Genomic DNA, 18,397 nt, shown 5'->3' with positions numbered 1-18,397 from the left:
ATCAACTTGCCTAGTTTATTTAACCCTTGAAGATGGACAGTTTGACGGTCCGAAATGTCATCTGATAAACTCGTCGCTTTTTCCTTTGTTGGCTGCTTCTTTGTTTTATTTATTTTAAACAGGTTGCTTATTGAAAACAGAAATCGCTTGCGAAAAGGAAATTTCCACGGACCCAGTTGACAGTTTGACTGACAGTGTGGAATACTAACATCCTGGCCCTCGTGACGGTCATAAAAACTGGTGATATGCGTTTTAGCAAACTCTAACTGATTTGTTTTGAAGAGAGATGGCAGAATTTACAAACATTACACTAGAGAAAGACAAGAAAACCATAGCGGAACTGTACTGCTCAACAGAATTCACTGCAGAAGTACATAACGAGGTGACCTTTCTTTCAGCGATAAATATTTTTCTGTCCATGACTACTTTTGTTGAAAACTCTCTGGTCCTTGTTGCGTTACACAAGACGTGTTCACTTCACCCGCCGTCCAAACTACTTTATCTAAACCTGGCGATGACTGATCTCAGTGTTGGCATCATTGTCGAACCTCTGTATGTTTCTTATTTGATGTCTGTTTTGAACGAAAGATGGGATATTTGCTATTACGCCCTTCTGTCGAGTATTATCACTAGCTACGTTATGTGTTCGGTATCGTTGCTCACACTGACCACAACAAGTATGGACAGACTCCTTGCTCTGTTGCTAGGGCTTAGGTATAGACAAGTTGTAACTTTGAAAAGAACACGTATTACCGTAGCCATTTTGTGGATTTTGTCCATTGTTGGTACTTCATCTTATTTTTGGGACGTTCGTATACTGGTATTGTGGGGTAAGATAAGTGTACCTCTGTGCCTCGTCGTCTCCGGTATCTCTTACACAAAAATTTTTGTCACTCTACGTCGTAACCATATTCAAGCACAGGATAACTCTTTTCGAGGTCAGCCCCAGCAAAAAACACTCCTGAACAAAGGCCGATACAGGAAAGCAGTTTCTAATGCCCTGTGGATACAGCTGGTATTAGCTTTTTGCTATTTTCCTTATGGTATAGCGGAAGCTGTAACACCCCAAAGAGGGATACCTTTATCGGGTTATCTTGCTAGGGAATTTACAAAGACTCTGGTTTTCTTAAACTCTTCTTTAAATCCACTACTTTATTTCTGGAAGATGAGAGAACTTAGGCAAGCGGTTAAAAACACACTTTGTTGCTTATCAAGTTAGTTCCTTGGGATTTATTAGGTCGGTAACAATTAAGTCAAAGAAATCAGTGAGACAAAAATCTGTAGAAAAAAATGCTTATTTTTTACAAGTTCCTTTTACGTGTTAAAAAGCACGTTTGGGAGTATTAGAGATACAGAGCCGGATAGAATCAGTAAGACACGCATCTAGACAAAATGCTGCCTTTTACAAGTTCCTTTTCCCTGTTAAACTGAAGCGCGTTTGAATACAGCTTAGTCGAAAGACGGTTAAACTTGGTAAACCTATTCCAGCCAAATAGTAAACTGAAAGCCTCATGTGATTTTTATTATTTGGGGTTCTAATACCATAAAAATCATCGGCAAGTAATTCTTCTACGCTCTGTCTTCTATACATTAGATTTGAAGCACTCAACGAATGTTCAACACAAGTGCGATGTAAGCCTAAAATTTGAGGTGCAATTGTCCTCTATCAGCTCTATGACGATTTTCAGAAATAAAACTCCCCGACCTATGTTTTACACTTGCCTGCGAGCTTCATTTGTTATGCCGAAGGTTCAGTGTTCAACTAACTGACGATACGTTTTGGGAGCACCTGCTTTTTTACTCAGGGGCGGCCATACAGTCTGACGTTAAGTCATTCTGTTCAAGGTAGAAACGAAAATTGCGACCGACTGATGAAAACGCTCAATTACAAAACGGTTCGTCTATAATTTGAAAAAAATGATTTATTTCCTTTTTAAATGAATGTTAGTCATTATCGTTAAGAACAATGCTACACAGCCATATGCCCTACTTTGCAGTCACCAATGGTACATAGTAATTAAATAGCTGTCATACTTTATCATGACAGTCTCTTGCAAATTTCTAATAAAACAGGCTCATGATAAGTTTGATTACCAGCCGCTGTTCGACAAATGAGCCAGCGCTCCTCCTAAATGATGACATGAGCGGCCACTCACGGGTAGGTACTTCATATATGATAATCATAATGTACCGAGATATATTTCCTCTCTTCCTAAGGACGGTGTGTGTGCGTCTGTAGATTTAGATAACGTGACCCAGGGGCGTAGCTAGGGGGGGGGGTCCTGGGGTGCCCGTGACCCCCCCTTGGTAGGCCTTCTTTTGAGCAAACAACCTGCAATATTCAGGTGGCGAAAACGCCATGATAATATCTTGGCAGTAAAAGCCATTGTTGAAAAGCCCACTTTTTTAAAATTTGTTTTTTTGTAAAGTATTTTCGTCAACGGCTCTTGTCTTTAGTTAATATGGGCCTTCATGCCGCGATAATACGACTGTGCCCGCTTATACACGAAGGAGAGCAGCTGTATAAACCATGTATAGTCGGAGATCCCCGGATGGTGACCCCCCCTTTGAAAAATCCTGGGTACGCCCCTGTTACGAGAAGAATACGGTCTTCCTATGCCTTCAAAATGTTTCTGAGCCTAACGATATTACGATAAACGTGTAAGTGGTAATATTCATCGGCAGTATGGTAGGCATTTTGATGTTGAAAACGTTAGATCTTCTAATACGACTTTATTTGTTTGGTGACTACATATTATGCATGATCTGCTGTTAATGATGTAAAGCGTGTGCAAACCAAACGGGCTACATAAAAAATTTCCGCTATTTAATGAGGATGGGTTCCGGAAATACAATTGTTAGTAGATGAAGATGTCATAGTAGAGGCAGAAAACACAGAGGCCAAGCGATCAAATGGATTCGTTCGAATAGTGAAATCGCCATCCCGCCAAAACGTGTCAAAAGCCCGCCAAAAATTATTAAATCTCGTCGCTGCCGCTATTTAACTCTTCATCCAGTCACGAAAAAGCAATGTATTGCAGGATTTTAGAAAATTAGGTATGGGACTGGAAATCATTGTTAAGGGAGTCTTTTGATCAATAACTGCTTGCAGGGGAAAAGGTGACTTTCACTTTTGCCATTAGTATTCCTTCGGTATTAGCAAGATTCTTGCGAGAGGACTGTATAGAAATTAAGAACAAGGAATGGAACCCCGGTGAAAAGCCTGAAGAGAAACCAATAAGAAGCACCTTAACATATTTCAAGGGTGACTATTGTTTTAAAAAAAGACAATGACTGTACTATTAAGTGCGGCGAGTTTTATTTTAATGCCATGGCGTTCTAAACTCCCACGTGCGATTTTTAAAGCAACAGAAACACTAGGCGGCACGCCCGTGATTCTGTGAGTTAGACACCACGGTATTATTAAATCACTTGCGCACAGAAGAAACTAAGGGTTATATATGTCTGATATGTTTTAGCTTGAGTAAGCGAGTTTTATTGTAATTCCATGATGTTCTAAACCCCTAAGTGCGATTTAAAGAAACAGAAACACTAGATGGCGCGCCCGTGATTCTGTGAGTTAGACACCAAGGTATTATGAAATCACTTGCGTACCAAGTGGAAACTTAAAGGTTAACATGATTTAGCTTGAGTAAGCGAGTTTTATTGTAATTCCATGGTGTTCTTAGACTACGAGTAGTCCCCCATTTTTCCTCAGGGATAGTAGAGCGAGCGAAACGCGAGCGCGCGTGAAAATCACCCCACACAAGAAAAGGCGACACGCGGCGGGGAGAGTTTTATCATGCAATAGAAACACTAGGTGGCGCGCCCGTGATTCTGTGAGTTAGACACCAAGGTATTATGAAATCACTTTTGCAATAACTGGAAAATTAAGGGGTTGTCTTAGAGTGTTTTTTAATAGGAGATTTTCTTGTAGGAGACCCTCCGCCAGTTATATTTTTCGGCATTAATTAGTAAAAGATTTGTTTTCTCGTTACAAATAAAACACGCTTAGCAAAATTCCTATTTCCGGCACTTTTAGTACGCCCTGGAAACTGGAAAGCACAGCACGTAACCGTTTATTCGGAAGAAGCCTTTTATTTTTCTTTTTGATATTTATTTAGAACAATACTGTTCCGATCTGTTCACGAAGAATCTCTGCTAATGCGGTTACATTTCAAAAATAATATTTTTGTGGTCTCGCGTTCTCCTCGCGCGCGTCCTCTTGCTTTTAATCACCTGGAGACTTTGGTTTGGGTTTGGTTTGATTGTTTTACGTGGTAGTTACAAAGAAACGTTTCGGCGCGGCCCACACAATGTAAATAAATTTAAGTAAAGTGCCCGAGTGTTCTAAAGTTGCTCTGTTTAAAAAGACATTTGTAATTTTTAAAATAAAATCGATGATGTATTTACGGAGGTTCCGGTGATCTTTTGGAGACAAAAGCACGTTTTGATTGTGTTAGTTGCTCCTGTCGGAATAAAAATGTCATATGAATTAGCGAGATGACGTGCATCTCACCGCTGCCGCTATGTAACTCTTTATCCAGTCACGAAAAAGCTATGAATTGCAGAATTTTAGAAAATTAGGTATGGGAATAGAAATCATTGTTTGATCAATAACTACTTGCGGGGAAAAAGGTGAGTTTCACTTTTGCCATTTAGTATTCGCAAGATTCTTGCGAGAGGACTGTATAGAAAATAAGAACGCCGGAGAAAAGCCTGAAGAGAAATCACTAAGAAGCACCTTAACATATTTCAAGGGTGACTATTTTTAAAAAAAGACAATGACTTTACTATTAAGTGCGGTGAGTTTTATTTTAATGCCATGGTGTTCTAAACTGCCAAGTGCAATTTTTAAAGCAACAGAAACACTGGGCGGCACGCCCGTGATTCTGTGAGTTAGACACCACGGTATTATTAAATCGCTTGCGCACAGAAGAAAATTAAGGGTTAATATGTCTGATATGTTTTAGCTTGAGTAAGCGAGTTTTATTGTAATTCCATGGTGTTCTTAGACTACGAGTAGTCCCCCATTTTTCCTCAGGGATAGTAGAGCGAGCGAAACGCGAGCGCGCGTGAAAATCACCCCACACAAGAAAAGGCGACACGCGGCGGGGAGAGTTTTATCATGCAATAGAAACACTAGGTGGCGCGCCCGTGATTCTGTGAGTTAGACACCAAGGTATTATGAAATCACTTTTGCAATAACTGGAAAATTAAGGGGTTGTCTTAGAGTGTTTTTTAATAGGAGATTTTCTTGTAGGAGACCCTCCACCAGTTATATTTTTCGGCATTAATTAGTAAAAGATTTGTTTTCTCGTTACAAATAAAACACGCTTAGCAAAATTCCTATTTCCGGCACTTTTAGTACGCCCTGGAAACTGGAAAGCACAGCACGTAACCGTTTATTCGGAAGAAGCCTTTTATTTTTCTTTTTGATATTTATTTAGAACAATACTGTTCCGATCTGTTCACGGAGAATCTCTGCTAATGCGGTTACATTTCAAAAATAATATTTTTGTGGTCTCGCGTTCTCCTCGCGCGCGTCCTCTTGCTTTTAATCACCTGGAGACTTTGGTTTGGGTTTGGTTTGATTGTTTTACGTGGTAGTTACAAAGAAACGTTTCGGCGCGGCCCACACAATGTAAATAAATTTAAGTAAAGTGCCCGAGTGTTCTGAAGTTGCTCTGTTTAAAAAGACATTTGTAATTTTTAAAATAAAATCGATGATGTATTTACGGAGGTTCCGGTTATCTTTTGGAGACAAAAGCACGTTTTGATTGTGTTAATTGCTCCTGTCGGAATAAAAATGTCATATGAATTAGCGAGATGACGTGCATCTCACCGCTGCCGCTATGTAACTCTTTATCCAGTCACGAAAAAGCTATGAATTGCAGAATTTTAGAAAATTAGGTATGGGAATAGAAATCATTGTTTGATCAATAACTACTTGCGGGGAAAAAGGTGAGTTTCACTTTTGCCATTTAGTATTCGCAAGATTCTTGCGAGAGGACTGTATAGAAAATAAGAACGCCGGAGAAAAGCCTGAAGAGAAATCACTAAGAAGCACCTTAACATATTTCAAGGGTGACTATTTTTAAAAAAAGACAATGACTTTACTATTAAGTGCGGTGAGTTTTATTTTAATGCCATGGTGTTCTAAACTGCCAAGTGCAATTTTTAAAGCAACAGAAACACTGGGCGGTACGCCCGTGATTCTGTGAGTTAGACACCACGGTATTATTAAATCGCTTGCGCACAGAAGAAAATTAAGGGTTAATATGTCTGATATGTTTTAGCTTGAGTAAGCGAGTTTTATTGTAATTCCATGGTGTTCTTAGACTACGAGTAGTCCCCCATTTTTCCTCAGGGATAGTAGAGCGAGCGAAACGCGAGCGCGCGTGAAAATCACCCCACACAAGAAAAGGCGACACGCGGCGGGGAGAGTTTTATCATGCAATAGAAACACTAGGTGGCGCGCCCGTGATTCTGTGAGTTAGACACCAAGGTATTATGAAATCACTTTTGCAATAACTGGAAAATTAAGGGGTTGTCTTAGAGTGTTTTTTAATAGGAGATTTTCTTGTAGGAGACCCTCCGCCAGTTATATTTTTCGGCATTAATTAGTAAAAGATTTGTTTTCTCGTTACAAATAAAACACGCTTAGCAAAATTCCTATTTCCGGCACTTTTAGTACGCCCTGGAAACTGGAAAGCACAGCACGTAACCGTTTATTCGGAAGAAGCCTTTTATTTTTCTTTTTGATATTTATTTAGAACAATACTGTTCCGATCTGTTCACGAAGAATCTCTGCTAATGCGGTTACATTTCAAAAATAATATTTTTGTGGTCTCGCGTTCTCCTCGCGCGCGTCCTCTTGCTTTTAATCACCTGGAGACTTTGGTTTGGGTTTGGTTTGATTGTTTTACGTGGTAGTTACAAAGAAACGTTTCGGCGCGGCCCACACAATGTAAATAAATTTAAGTAAAGTGCCCGAGTGTTCTGAAGTTGCTCTGTTTAAAAAGACATTTGTAATTTTTAAAATAAAATCGATGATGTATTTACGGAGGTTCCGGTTATCTTTTGGAGACAAAAGCACGTTTTGATTGTGTTAATTGCTCCTGTCGGAATAAAAATGTCATATGAATTAGCGAGATGACGTGCATCTCACCGCTGCCGCTATGTAACTCTTTATCCAGTCACGAAAAAGCTATGAATTGCAGAATTTTAGAAAATTAGGTATGGGAATAGAAATCATTGTTTGATCAATAACTACTTGCGGGGAAAAAGGTGAGTTTCACTTTTGCCATTTAGTATTCGCAAGATTCTTGCGAGAGGACTGTATAGAAAATAAGAACGCCGGAGAAAAGCCTGAAGAGAAATCACTAAGAAGCACCTTAACATATTTCAAGGGTGACTATTTTTAAAAAAAGACAATGACTTTACTATTAAGTGCGGTGAGTTTTATTTTAATGCCATGGTGTTCTAAACTGCCAAGTGCAATTTTTAAAGCAACAGAAACACTGGGCGGCACGCCCGTGATTCTGTGAGTTAGACACCACGGTATTATTAAATCGCTTGCGCACAGAAGAAAATTAAGGGTTAATATGTCTGATATGTTTTAGCTTGAGTAAGCGAGTTTTATTGTAATTCCATGGTGTTCTTAGACTACGAGTAGTCCCCCATTTTTCCTCAGGGATAGTAGAGCGAGCGAAACGCGAGCGCGCGTGAAAATCACCCCACACAAGAAAAAGCGACACGCGGCGGGGAGAGTTTTATCATGCAATAGAAACACTAGGTGGCGCGCCCGTGATTCTGTGAGTTAGACACCAAGGTATTATGAAATCACTTTTGCAATAACTGGAAAATTAAGGGGTTGTCTTAGAGTGTTTTTTAATAGGAGATTTTCTTGTAGGAGACCCTCCGCCAGTTATATTTTTCGGCATTAATTAGTAAAAGATTTGTTTTCTCGTTACAAATAAAACACGCTTAGCAAAATTCCTATTTCCGGCACTTTTAGTACGCCCTGGAAACTGGAAAGCACAGCACGTAACCGTTTATTCGGAAGAAGCCTTTTATTTTTCTTTTTGATATTTATTTAGAACAATACTGTTCCGATCTGTTCACGAAGAATCTCTGCTAATGCGGTTACATTTCGAAAACAATATTTTTTTATTGCGCAATCGATCGGTCCGATTCAGATGACCGTCGTGCAAGTTTCCAAGATTGACTTCTGCCAACAGAGATGAGCTTATTCTCTCTTAAATACAGAAACTTAAATAGAAACACATTGATGACCCCCAGATGCTAAACTATAATAACGGAACAGCAAAGACAAAAGCGAACTCGAGTTTCCGGCGATATTTCGGAACTGATTTCGGATTGTATAAAAGTTGTCCTTCATTCAGAGGCCCAGAAGTAAAGAAACGGAAAGTCGTTGCAGCGGCGAATATTTAACAATTAATGAATGAGGCTGAGTATCTGATGGTCCGTCCTTAAGGCGCTGAAGTTGGATTAAATTCAAACAAAAGGCTATAACCATACAGCCAAATGGCATAACAGCAAGACTGACTGCTAATTGCTATCTCAAGCTATCTTTTATTTGTACAAGTTATTGCTATTTGATCCGTTTTTAACTCGTGGAGAAAACATATGTTTTGCATCGTACTTCGCAAACGAGGTGTATCGGCTTTGTAAAGCATACATCGTATGTTCTTTCATTCATGTTGCCATGAAATGCGTTCTGTTTTTGTTGTTGTTGTTGTTGTTGTTGTTGTTTTAACTGTCAGTGGCGCCGTTTTACGTGGCTCGATCATCTTTAATGGCGTTTGCCGGTGGATTTTCCGTGGAAAAGGCATTAAATAAAAAACTTCTCGCCAAAGTGACGTAATCAGCCTTAGTCGTGTAGTGGTTAGGTAAAGTTGCAACGAGTTGAAGGTGCCGGGCTCGAGTCCTGCTCGTTCCTTTCTTTCTTCCTTCTTTTTTTCTTTCTTTTTTTTTCCCGTTTTGGTTTGTTTGGTCTTTTTTTGCTTATTTGTTTTGTTGTTTTTCTTTAAATATATACCTTAATACATAACTCTTATTTAATAAAGTGCAATAAACAGCAAGAAAAGTATAGAGTGTTTTCACATGACGTCACGGCGGCCATATTGGTGTCCCAAAACAATGAAACGGTGGCCATGTTGGTGTCCCAAACCAATCCTCTGGGAGTTGAACTCTTTTCTTATGCAAACGCTCTCTTTTGTTCCAATAAATTTGCATATATGCTGGCCACGTGAGTGAAAACACTCTATTGTGTTTCCAGGGAAAAGATAGTATATTTAATATATGGATAAACAATCTGAATTTCTATCATTTCCTACAATTTACTGTGGGAAAACCGATTGATAACCATTTGATTATTTCCTAAACAACGTTCCCACGAGTTGACGATAGTCTTTCTTTGATTCCATTAGTTGTCAGTTTTTCAGTTTTATTCCTATTCGGACCTATTTAATTAAGTTCATATCAAATTCCCAACTGAACCGTTCCTAGTTTATTTAACTCCCTTGAACATGGACAGTTTGACCGTACGAACTGACATCTGAAAAACTCGTCCCTTTTTCCTTTTGTTTGCTGCTTGTTTGTTTTATTCACTTTAAACAGGTTGCTTATTGAAAACAGACATCGCTTGCGAAAAGGAAACTTCCACGGACCTAGTTGACAGTTGACTGAAGTGTGGAATAGTGGCATCCTGGCCCTCATGACAGTCATAAAACTGGTGATATATGTTTTAGCAAACTGTAACTGATTTGTTTTGAAAAGAGATGGCAGAATTTACAAACATTACAGGAGAGAAAAACAAGAAAACCAGAGCGGAACTGTATTGCTCAACAGAATTCACAGTAGAAGTACATGACGAGGTGACCTTTCTTTTAGCGACAAATATTTTTTTGTCCATGACTGCTTTTGTTGAAAACTCTCTGGTCCTTATTGCGCTATACAAGACGCGTTCACTCCATCCACCGTCCAAACTACTGTATCTAAACCTGGCGATAACTGATCTCTGTGTTGGCATCATTGTCGAGCCTCTGTATGTTTCTTATTTGATGTCTGTTTTGAACGAAAGATGGGATATTTGCTATTACGCCCTTCTATCGAGTATTATCACTAGCTACGTTATGTGTTCAGTATCTTTACTCACTCTGACCACAACAAGCATGGACAGACTCCTAGCTCTGTTGCTAGGGCTTAGGTATAGACAAGTTGTAACTTTGAAAAGAACACGTATGACCGTAGCCATTTTGTGGATTTTGTCCATTGTTAGTACTTCATCTTACTTTTGGGACATTCGTATATTGGTATTGTGGGGTAAGATAAGTTTACCTCTGTGTCTCGTCGTCTCCGGTATCTCTTACACAAAAATTTTTGTCACTCTACGTTGTAACCGTATTCAAGTACAGGATCGCTCTTTTCAAGGTCAGCTCCAGCAAACAACACTCCTGAACAAAGCCCGATACAGGAAAGCAGTTTCTAATGCCCTGTGGATACAGCTGGTCTTAGCTTTTTGCTATTTTCCTTTTATTATAGCGCAGGCTGTAACACCCCAGAGAGGGATACCTTTATCGGGTTATCTTGCTAGGGAATTTACAAAGACTCTAATTTTCTTAAACTCTTCTTTAAATCCATTGATGCATTTCTGGAAGATGAGAGAACTTAGGCAAGCTGTTAAAAACACACTTTGTTGTTTATCAGGTTAGTTCCTTGGGATTTATTAGGTCAGTAACAAATCAAGGAAAAAACAGTGAGGTACACATCTGTAGAAAAAATGCTTCTTTTTAACTAGTTCCGTTTCCGTGTTGAAAAGCACGTTTGAGAATATTAGAGATACACAGGATGAAATCAGTAAGACGCATCTAGAAAAAATGCTGCCTCGACGGTTTACAAGTTCCTTTTCCCTGTTAAGTAGTGCGTTTGAATACAGCTTAGTAGAAAGAGACGAAAGACGGATAAACTTAGCAAAACTATTTCCAAATAGTAAACTAAAATCCTTCATTAAATACCAATGTTGTGCTTGCATTTCTTTCGTTTTTTCGTAGGATTTCCATTAATTTGTATTCTAAAACCATAAAAAATCATTGGCAAGTAATTCTTCTAGGCTTTGCCTTCTATACATTGAAGCACTCAACGAAACAACTCAAGTGCGATGCAAGCCTAAAATTTGAGGTGCAATCCTCCTCTATCAGCTTTATGACGATTTTCAGAAACACACCTCCCCGGCCTTTGTTTTTCACTTGCCTGCGAGCTTCATTTGTTACGCCGAAGGTTGAGTGTTTAATTAACTGACGATACGTTTTGGGAGCACCTGCTTCTTTACTCAGGGACGGCCATAGAGTCTGACGTTAAGTCATTCTTTTCAACGTAGAAACGAATCGAAAATTGCGACCATTGATCAAGCTGCGCTCAATTACAAAACGGTTTGTCTATAATTTGAACAAAAATGAGCTAGTTCCTTTAAATGTTAGTCATTATCGTTAAGAACAATGCTACACAGCCATATGCCCTACTTTGCAGTCACCAATGGTAGACAGTAATTAAATAGCTGTCATACTTTATCATGACAGTCTCCTGCAAATTGGTAATGAAACAGGCTTAAAAGCTTGATTGCCAGCCGCTGTTCGGCAAATAGCTGGAAATGAGCCTGCGGTCCGCCTAAATGATGTTATGATCGGCCACTCACGGGAAGGTAATTCATATATATCGTAATTATAATGTATTTCCTCACTTCCCAAGAGTGGTGAATATATTTCGGTAAATTATAATTACCATATATGAAAAACTTACGCACTAAAACGATCACCTCTAGCGCTATCTTCTCGGGGAGAAACGAGACTGGAGCTGAGAGAGCGGTGGAAATAGAGTCTGTTATGATAATAGACCTTCTTCATGATCCCCGCTATCTTTGCACGCACGTAAGGACTGATGGGACAAAAGCGATGTCACGTGGTTTCGAAGGAGGCAAGCAAGTGATAAAATCTGCTAATTGAGCGCCACAGAAAATACCATAGTATACCATAATGCTCTTTGTTGGTCAACTCCCAAGAGAAACTGAAGACAATGCTTATGCAAAATTTTGGGGTGACAAAAGCAAAGAGCATTGTGGTATGTTATGGTATTTTCTGTAGTGATCAATACAAGAAATCGCGGACGAGTTTGTTTATTCTTGAAAAAAAAAACGAAGAAGTTTTTTTTTTTATCAAAAAGACGATAATGGAGAATTTTGGGTGGAAGTGCTCATTGTTTCCTTTTTGGATGTAGTAGCGACTCTGCAGATGTTCTGACAGCAGGCCGTAATAATGTAAAACTCGTCGAAACTCGAACTGTACATTTTGTAAGACTAAAATAAATGTCTTCTCATTTTCAGAGAATAAATAAACTCGACCGCGATTTTATCTCTGTCCCCGAAATACCACGTGACATTGCTTTTATCCCATCAATCCCAACGGGTGGCAAAGATGGCGGACATCCTGAATAAGGTCTATTGTCGAGGCATTTTGTAATCACAGAATATTTTTGTTGTTTTTGCTATCATTTTTTCTATCATTTAGGAATAAAGCATAAAGGCTAGCTAAAAAAAGGGGGGCTTAAAACTTTCTTCCCCGCCTGGAAAGGTTGGGGGGGGTTATTAGAGAGGCGGGGCTTAATAGAGGGTTTGCGGTATTCCATCTTCATTCTGATTGGATACAAACGAACTGCAAAATCCAGCCACAGCGGCAGTCTTTATTGCTGACAACTAACAATTATTGAATGGGGCTAAGTATGATCTGAAGTGTTAGCAGTCCGAGGGGGCTGTTAGTAGGAAATGTCCAAAAATCTACTTCAATTTAAGCGGAATTCAAAAGCATTTCAAGAGAAGAATAAAATAAGACTGAAGGGCCTTAGATGATGTTACACGGGACGATTCACAACAACGATTTTTAGCGCAACACAGCGTGGCAACATTGTTCCAACATTGCAATGCTGTGTTGCGCAAAAAATCGTCGTTGCGACACGTCCCATGTAACATCACCTTTAGGCTTTGATGGCCATGAGTGACTGCAAATTAGAAAGGTGCTTTAAAATTACATTGTGACCACTTTCAATGAATTCGCATCTTTTTCTTCAGACAAGAGATTAACTATTACTATTTATTTCACGGTAATGCATGGTAGACAAGAAAGGAAACTATTATTAGTCATACCGATCAAGGAGTTCATAACCTCATATGAAAACAAGTTACCGAGCTATATCACAGTGGCCTGACAACCTAAAAAAAGTTAGCCTAACTAAAGTCAAACCCCTTTAATACGGGACACCAAAGGGACAGAACCAGGTGTCCGCTTTACAGAGGTGTCCGTATTATAGAGGTAGGGAATGGAGGATTTTTGGCATTTCTGGGACCAGAAACCGTAATAGAGAGGTGTCTGCATTATAGAGGTGTCCGTAAGGAGAGGTTAGTCTGCATTTCAAGGTGCAGTCTTCTTCATCGTTCGTAGCGAAGACAACCGTAAATAGTTTTATTGCCATTATAAAGTACTTCTTAAGAAAGCAAGGAACCTTTTATCTCATGTTTCATTGTTGCAAACACACTTTGGGTTTGATATATCTCCTGTAGTATCCCTTTAAAATAAATAAAAAAAATAAACCGTAATCACACTGAAATAGTCCTTTTGTTGCTTTCAGTAAAAATCATAGACAGTCTGACAAAACAGCAGACATTTCGGAACACGCCACTATGACGTTTGAGAAACGGGTGCAGAAATTCCACACTGATGACGTGTGGCAACCCAGATCAAGGTAGGTCTCCTGATTGGTTGAAGCAATTTTTTAACCAATAAGATCTGTGGCTCGTTCCTCGAAAATACCAATATAACTTTCGGGCCCGAAAAGCTGTTTTATGTTTGCCGTGTTTGCATTCAACATTAAAGTTTGAAAAATTTTGAAAGTAATACAATGAAATTATCAGTTAACGAGGAAAAATTCTATTCAAAATACTTTTAAACAGGTTACGATTTCAAAATTTGCCTTCGGACCCGAAAAGTTACCGGGCCTTTCGAGAAACGGGCCCCTGGATAGTAACACGCACGTCATCAGTATGGAATTTCTGCAGTCGTTCATAAGAAGTCATTTCGTGGGAAAGCAAACGAGACGTCGCGAAATCCGGCTGTTTTCTCAGGCGACAACATAAGAGAATAAAATGATTTTTTTCTTGCGATTCTTGTGCCGGTGTCCTAATAGGCAAGTGTCAGGGGCACCCAACATCAGTTTTCGGAAAATATCTGTTCGGAAAACGATTTGAGATCTAGAATTTTCGAAACATTTGTAGTAAAATTTCTTGCTTGCCTGCCTCTCTTAGGATTTTCGAACATCTAAAAAATGGTATAATTGCCCATTTTTAACGGATTTTTACCCTAAAGAGGTCACCTAGAATTTTCGGGAGCCTTTTTCCTGGCTGAAATTTTCGAAAAGGTAAGGTTTGATCCATATAATTTTCGGATCACTGGACTTTCAGCTAGGAATTCCGAACAGATGAAAAAACTTTAGGGGATAAAAATATGTCTATTTCTACCGTTTAAATACCAAAATACGTTCAACAATGCTATGTTTAAGTGGTTTTAAACTATATTCTCGATGGGTGCCCCTGAAGTATTTAGACTACCAGGTGTTACATCCAGCGGAAAATCTAATACTATAATTATTACCCTATATTTACAATGAGAATATTTCAAAAAAGCTATATACACATAATTTACGTCGAAAAACCTATGTCTTACCGGACCTCAAAGAGACGATTCTTTCTGAGGTCTAGAAATATAAACACAGAGAGAAATCTCTCTTAAAATATTAAATCCATGCGTTCCTAACTCGGCCAAACGCACGCTGACTTCCCCAATAGGTTTGTAACGAGACATACAATCATAGTCAAGAATTTGAAATAAAAGCCGCTGTTGCTGAAGTTCTGGGTACTCAATGTCAAATTCATAAGCTTCGTTGAAGACAGGGTTGGCAGTTTCTCTGTGCACTTTGGAGATGTAAACTCGTTGGCGGCTGGGAATAAGCTGAGTTTTAACGAAAACATCTGGTAGCAGGTCATCATCTTTGGCAGGAAGATCCTGCGCGCTGTCAAGCTTTACCAGAAGCACAGATCTAACAAAAATAAACATTAAAAAATAATTTAAGGGCGATCAAGCGGACCAGTTTTGAGGAGAAATTATTGCAAAGCAAAAGGGGAAAATACTCTGCATTTTCCGCACTTTTTGTCTGATAAGGCGAGGTCACTTTTCTTCAGTAAACAGGGCACCCGCCCGTTTAGACTACGAGCAGTCTCCTCTTTTTTCTTGGTCCGTCGAGCAAAACGCCCGAGACACGCAAATGAAAACGCACGTGACTGAAGGCGCGAGACGGAAGAGGCACGAAATTTTTCTTCTCGGGCTGCCGCCCTCGTTTCTCGTGTCTCGCGGCTACACCGTTCAACACTCGCGCGCGCGTGCACTCACCTTACTAAATCTGAAGAAACAGATAGACTGCTCGCAGTCTACCGCCCGTTGAGTAAAAAAAAGGAAACTAAAGATGTACCTACAACATTTAAACAGAAAATGCTCCAGGTTTGGTTAGAGTTCTTTAAAAGCATATGAACTAAAAACTCTGTTTGCTTGTTGCCTGAGAAAAACCAAGTTACAAAGTTTTCAGAGCCAGTGATAAACGAGGACTGGGGTTGGAGCGAGCATGTCGGGTTTCACACGTGGTGCGCTGTTGCTGTTATTTTGTTTGTTTGTTTATTTTGTCGCCACTCAAGATTCAGCTAAGGTATCCTATTTACTATTTGATTAGAAAAAAGTGCCATTAGTTCAGCAGCTAACAAATCAGGAAATTATTTTCGGTTGGCCAGGAGGAAAACAGTTTGCTACACAGCCGTTTTTAGTGTCGTCACGCAACGCTCCTCCCCAAGATTGGGGAGGAGCGTTGCGTGACGACGCCAAAAACGGCTGTGTAGCAGACTAGGAGGAAAAGGACTGCAACTCAGTTTAAAAAAAGGTAAAGTAAATTATCAAGTTTTTTCATGAAAAATTGCCAAAAAAAATCATATCCTGTATTTTTCTTCCAAGACTTTAATAGAACTCTGCCTTCGTGTTGGAGAAGTCAGTATTAGGAAAGGAAAGGTACTCATCAAAATTATAACACCCTTATAACAAGAATTCCCTTGACAGAGCCCCGTAAACACATTTGGGCCGACATTACATGGCATGAAAAGAACATCCACTTACCTCCTTGAAGCATATCGATAATGATAATGAAGTGTGAAGGTGAGTCGTCCTCTTCCGCCTTGTTCCTGGAGCAAATTAAACACAAGAGAAAGATTAATAAGCAAAACAACAACTCTGCACGCGCGTACGTGCAGCATGACTTTTTCTGTAGATTTCCGATTCCGCAAGATAGAACGGGCGCGTGCGAGGGAGACACGTGAGGGAAGAGGTAGCTCTCTCTCGCCTCGCTTATCTCCCTCGCGCGCCTCGCTCGTCCGTTCTTTCTTACGCCCATTTAATACTTTCAAGCGCCTGCTACGCAGACTACGCAAGCCCTTACCGAAGTCCAAAACACGCGACATTTCCAAGCAGAGTCCCAGACCACTGCATCACACCTTTTTGTTCAGAAGCGCTTGTTTCATTGCCCAACCTTTATCCGCCCTCATTCAAACCTTACGAAAGCGCTTCTAGGATAAACCCTAAGGTCCGCGGCAGGATTAACTCAGTCGGTAGAGCGCTTGACTGCAGAGCGGGAGGTCGCGGGTTCGATCCCCGCCGGGACCCGACCAATACTCAGGGTCTTAAAATAACTGAGTCTTTGCACTGTAAGCGGCTACACCTTCGCGTGGTTCGCATGAACACGCAAAATGGCGGTCCCGTCTCCAGTTGGAGACGTAAAAATAATGTTCCCAATTAATACTCCCTTGCTAAATCCTGACATTGACATTCGTACCTTGCTTCTTTCTACCACCGTCGGTTGAACCATCGTAGCTTTTATTATGGGCAAGCCTTCCGTCTTCTTTGGCGGATGCCACACACTTCTTTCTTCCTTCTTTCTTTTAGCCACCTTTTCCTCGGTTTCTTTAGATGTAGCTCTTCCTCCAACTGGCGAGTAAAGTTTCTTCTTGGACTGGCTTGGACTAGACGATGTGAGGATTATACTGGGAGGACAAAGTCCTTTTGTTTCCGCGTCCGTTCCACGTTCCTCCCTTTTCTTGTAGATCCTCAAAACCAAATATACAAGAACAGCGAACACCGATACGCCAGCAACGACTGAGACAACGATTACATATGACTGCATCCTAGATCTGAAAAGGGATATAACAATGTGAATAGAAAGTAGAACCTTTCATCTGACTAGCGTATAACGCCGGGCATTTTGCAGAGTCAGATGTTAGAACCACCTCGCCATGCATAACAAACGGTACACCAAAAAGAAATTTCAATTGAATTTCACACTTTGTCCTACTTATCAAAAGTTCGAGCCACCTTATTCAGTATAATAAACAATACCACACAAAAGTGTCCAAAGCCCGCCAAAAATTACCAAATCTCACCGCTGCCGCTATTTAACTCTTCATCCAGTCACGAAAAAGCTATGTATTGCAGGATTTTAGAAAATTAGGTATGGGAATAGAAATCATTGTTAAGGGAGTCTTTTGATCAATAACTGCTTGCAGGGGGGAAAGGGTGACTTTCACTTTTGCCATTAGTATTCCTTCGGTATTCGCAAGATTCTTGCGAGAGTACTGTATAGAAATTAAGAACAAGGAATGGAACCCCGGTGAAAAGCCTGAAGAGAAATCACTAAGAAGCACCTTAACATATTTCAAGGGTGACTATTGTTTAAAAAAAGACAATGACTTTACTATTAAGTGCGGCGAGTTTTATTTTAATGCCATGGCGTTCTAAACTCCCACATGCGATTTTTAAAGCAACAGAAACACTAGGCGGCACGCCCGTGATTCTGTGAGTTAGACACCACGGTATTATTAAATCACTTACGCACAGAAGGAATTAAGGGTTATATATGTCTGATATGTTTTAGCTTGAGTAAGCGAGTTTATTGTTATTCCATGATGTTCTAAACCCCTAAGTGCGATTTAAAGAAACAGAAAAGCTAGGTGGCGCGCCCATGATTCTGTGAGTTTAGACACCACGGCATTATGAAATCACTTGCGTACCAAGTGGAAACTTAAGGTTAACATGATTTAGCTTGAGTAAGCGAGTTTTATTGTAATGCCATGATGTTCTAAACTCCTAAGTGCGATTTAAAGAAACAGAAAAACTAGATGGCGCGCCCATGATTCTGTGAGTTTAGACACCACGGTATTATTAAATCACTTGCGCACAGA

General features: G+C 39.9%; 1 protein-coding gene across 1 annotated transcript; it reads right to left on the bottom strand.

Moving 5' to 3' along the window:
• Window positions 1-13,133: 13,133 nt before the first annotated feature.
• LOC140931276 (synaptotagmin-9-like) lies at window positions 13,134-17,348 on the bottom strand. Its single transcript, XM_073381047.1, has 3 exons — window positions 16,996-17,348; window positions 16,284-16,348; window positions 13,134-15,165 (listed from the first exon to the last, which is right to left on the bottom strand). Exons 1-3 carry the CDS (start codon window positions 17,341-17,343, stop codon window positions 14,799-14,801), a joined length of 780 nt encoding a protein of 259 aa, XP_073237148.1. The 5' UTR covers window positions 17,344-17,348; the 3' UTR covers window positions 13,134-14,798.
• Window positions 17,349-18,397: the final 1,049 nt, after the last annotated feature.

Source organism: Porites lutea, chromosome 3, assembly GCF_958299795.1.
Source record: "Porites lutea chromosome 3, jaPorLute2.1, whole genome shotgun sequence".
NCBI lineage: Eukaryota > Metazoa > Cnidaria > Anthozoa > Scleractinia > Poritidae > Porites > Porites lutea.
This window is presented reverse-complemented; position numbering and strand designations above follow the sequence as displayed.

What these genes read in the sequence shown, in the direction of transcription:
- LOC140931276 (XM_073381047.1), bottom strand. Translation starts at nt 17,343, where the DNA reads ATGCAGTCATATGTAATCGTTGTCTCAGTCGTTGCTGGCGTATCGGTG. An exon ending in CGGTGGTAGAAAGAAGCAAG is followed by an intron (nt 16,349 to 16,995) that starts GTACGAATGTCA and finishes AATTTGCTCCAG; the next exon opens with GAACAAGGCGGAAGAGGACG. An exon ending in TATCGATATGCTTCAAGGAG is followed by an intron (nt 15,166 to 16,283) that starts GTAAGTGGATGT and finishes TATTTTTGTTAG; the next exon opens with ATCTGTGCTTCTGGTAAAGC.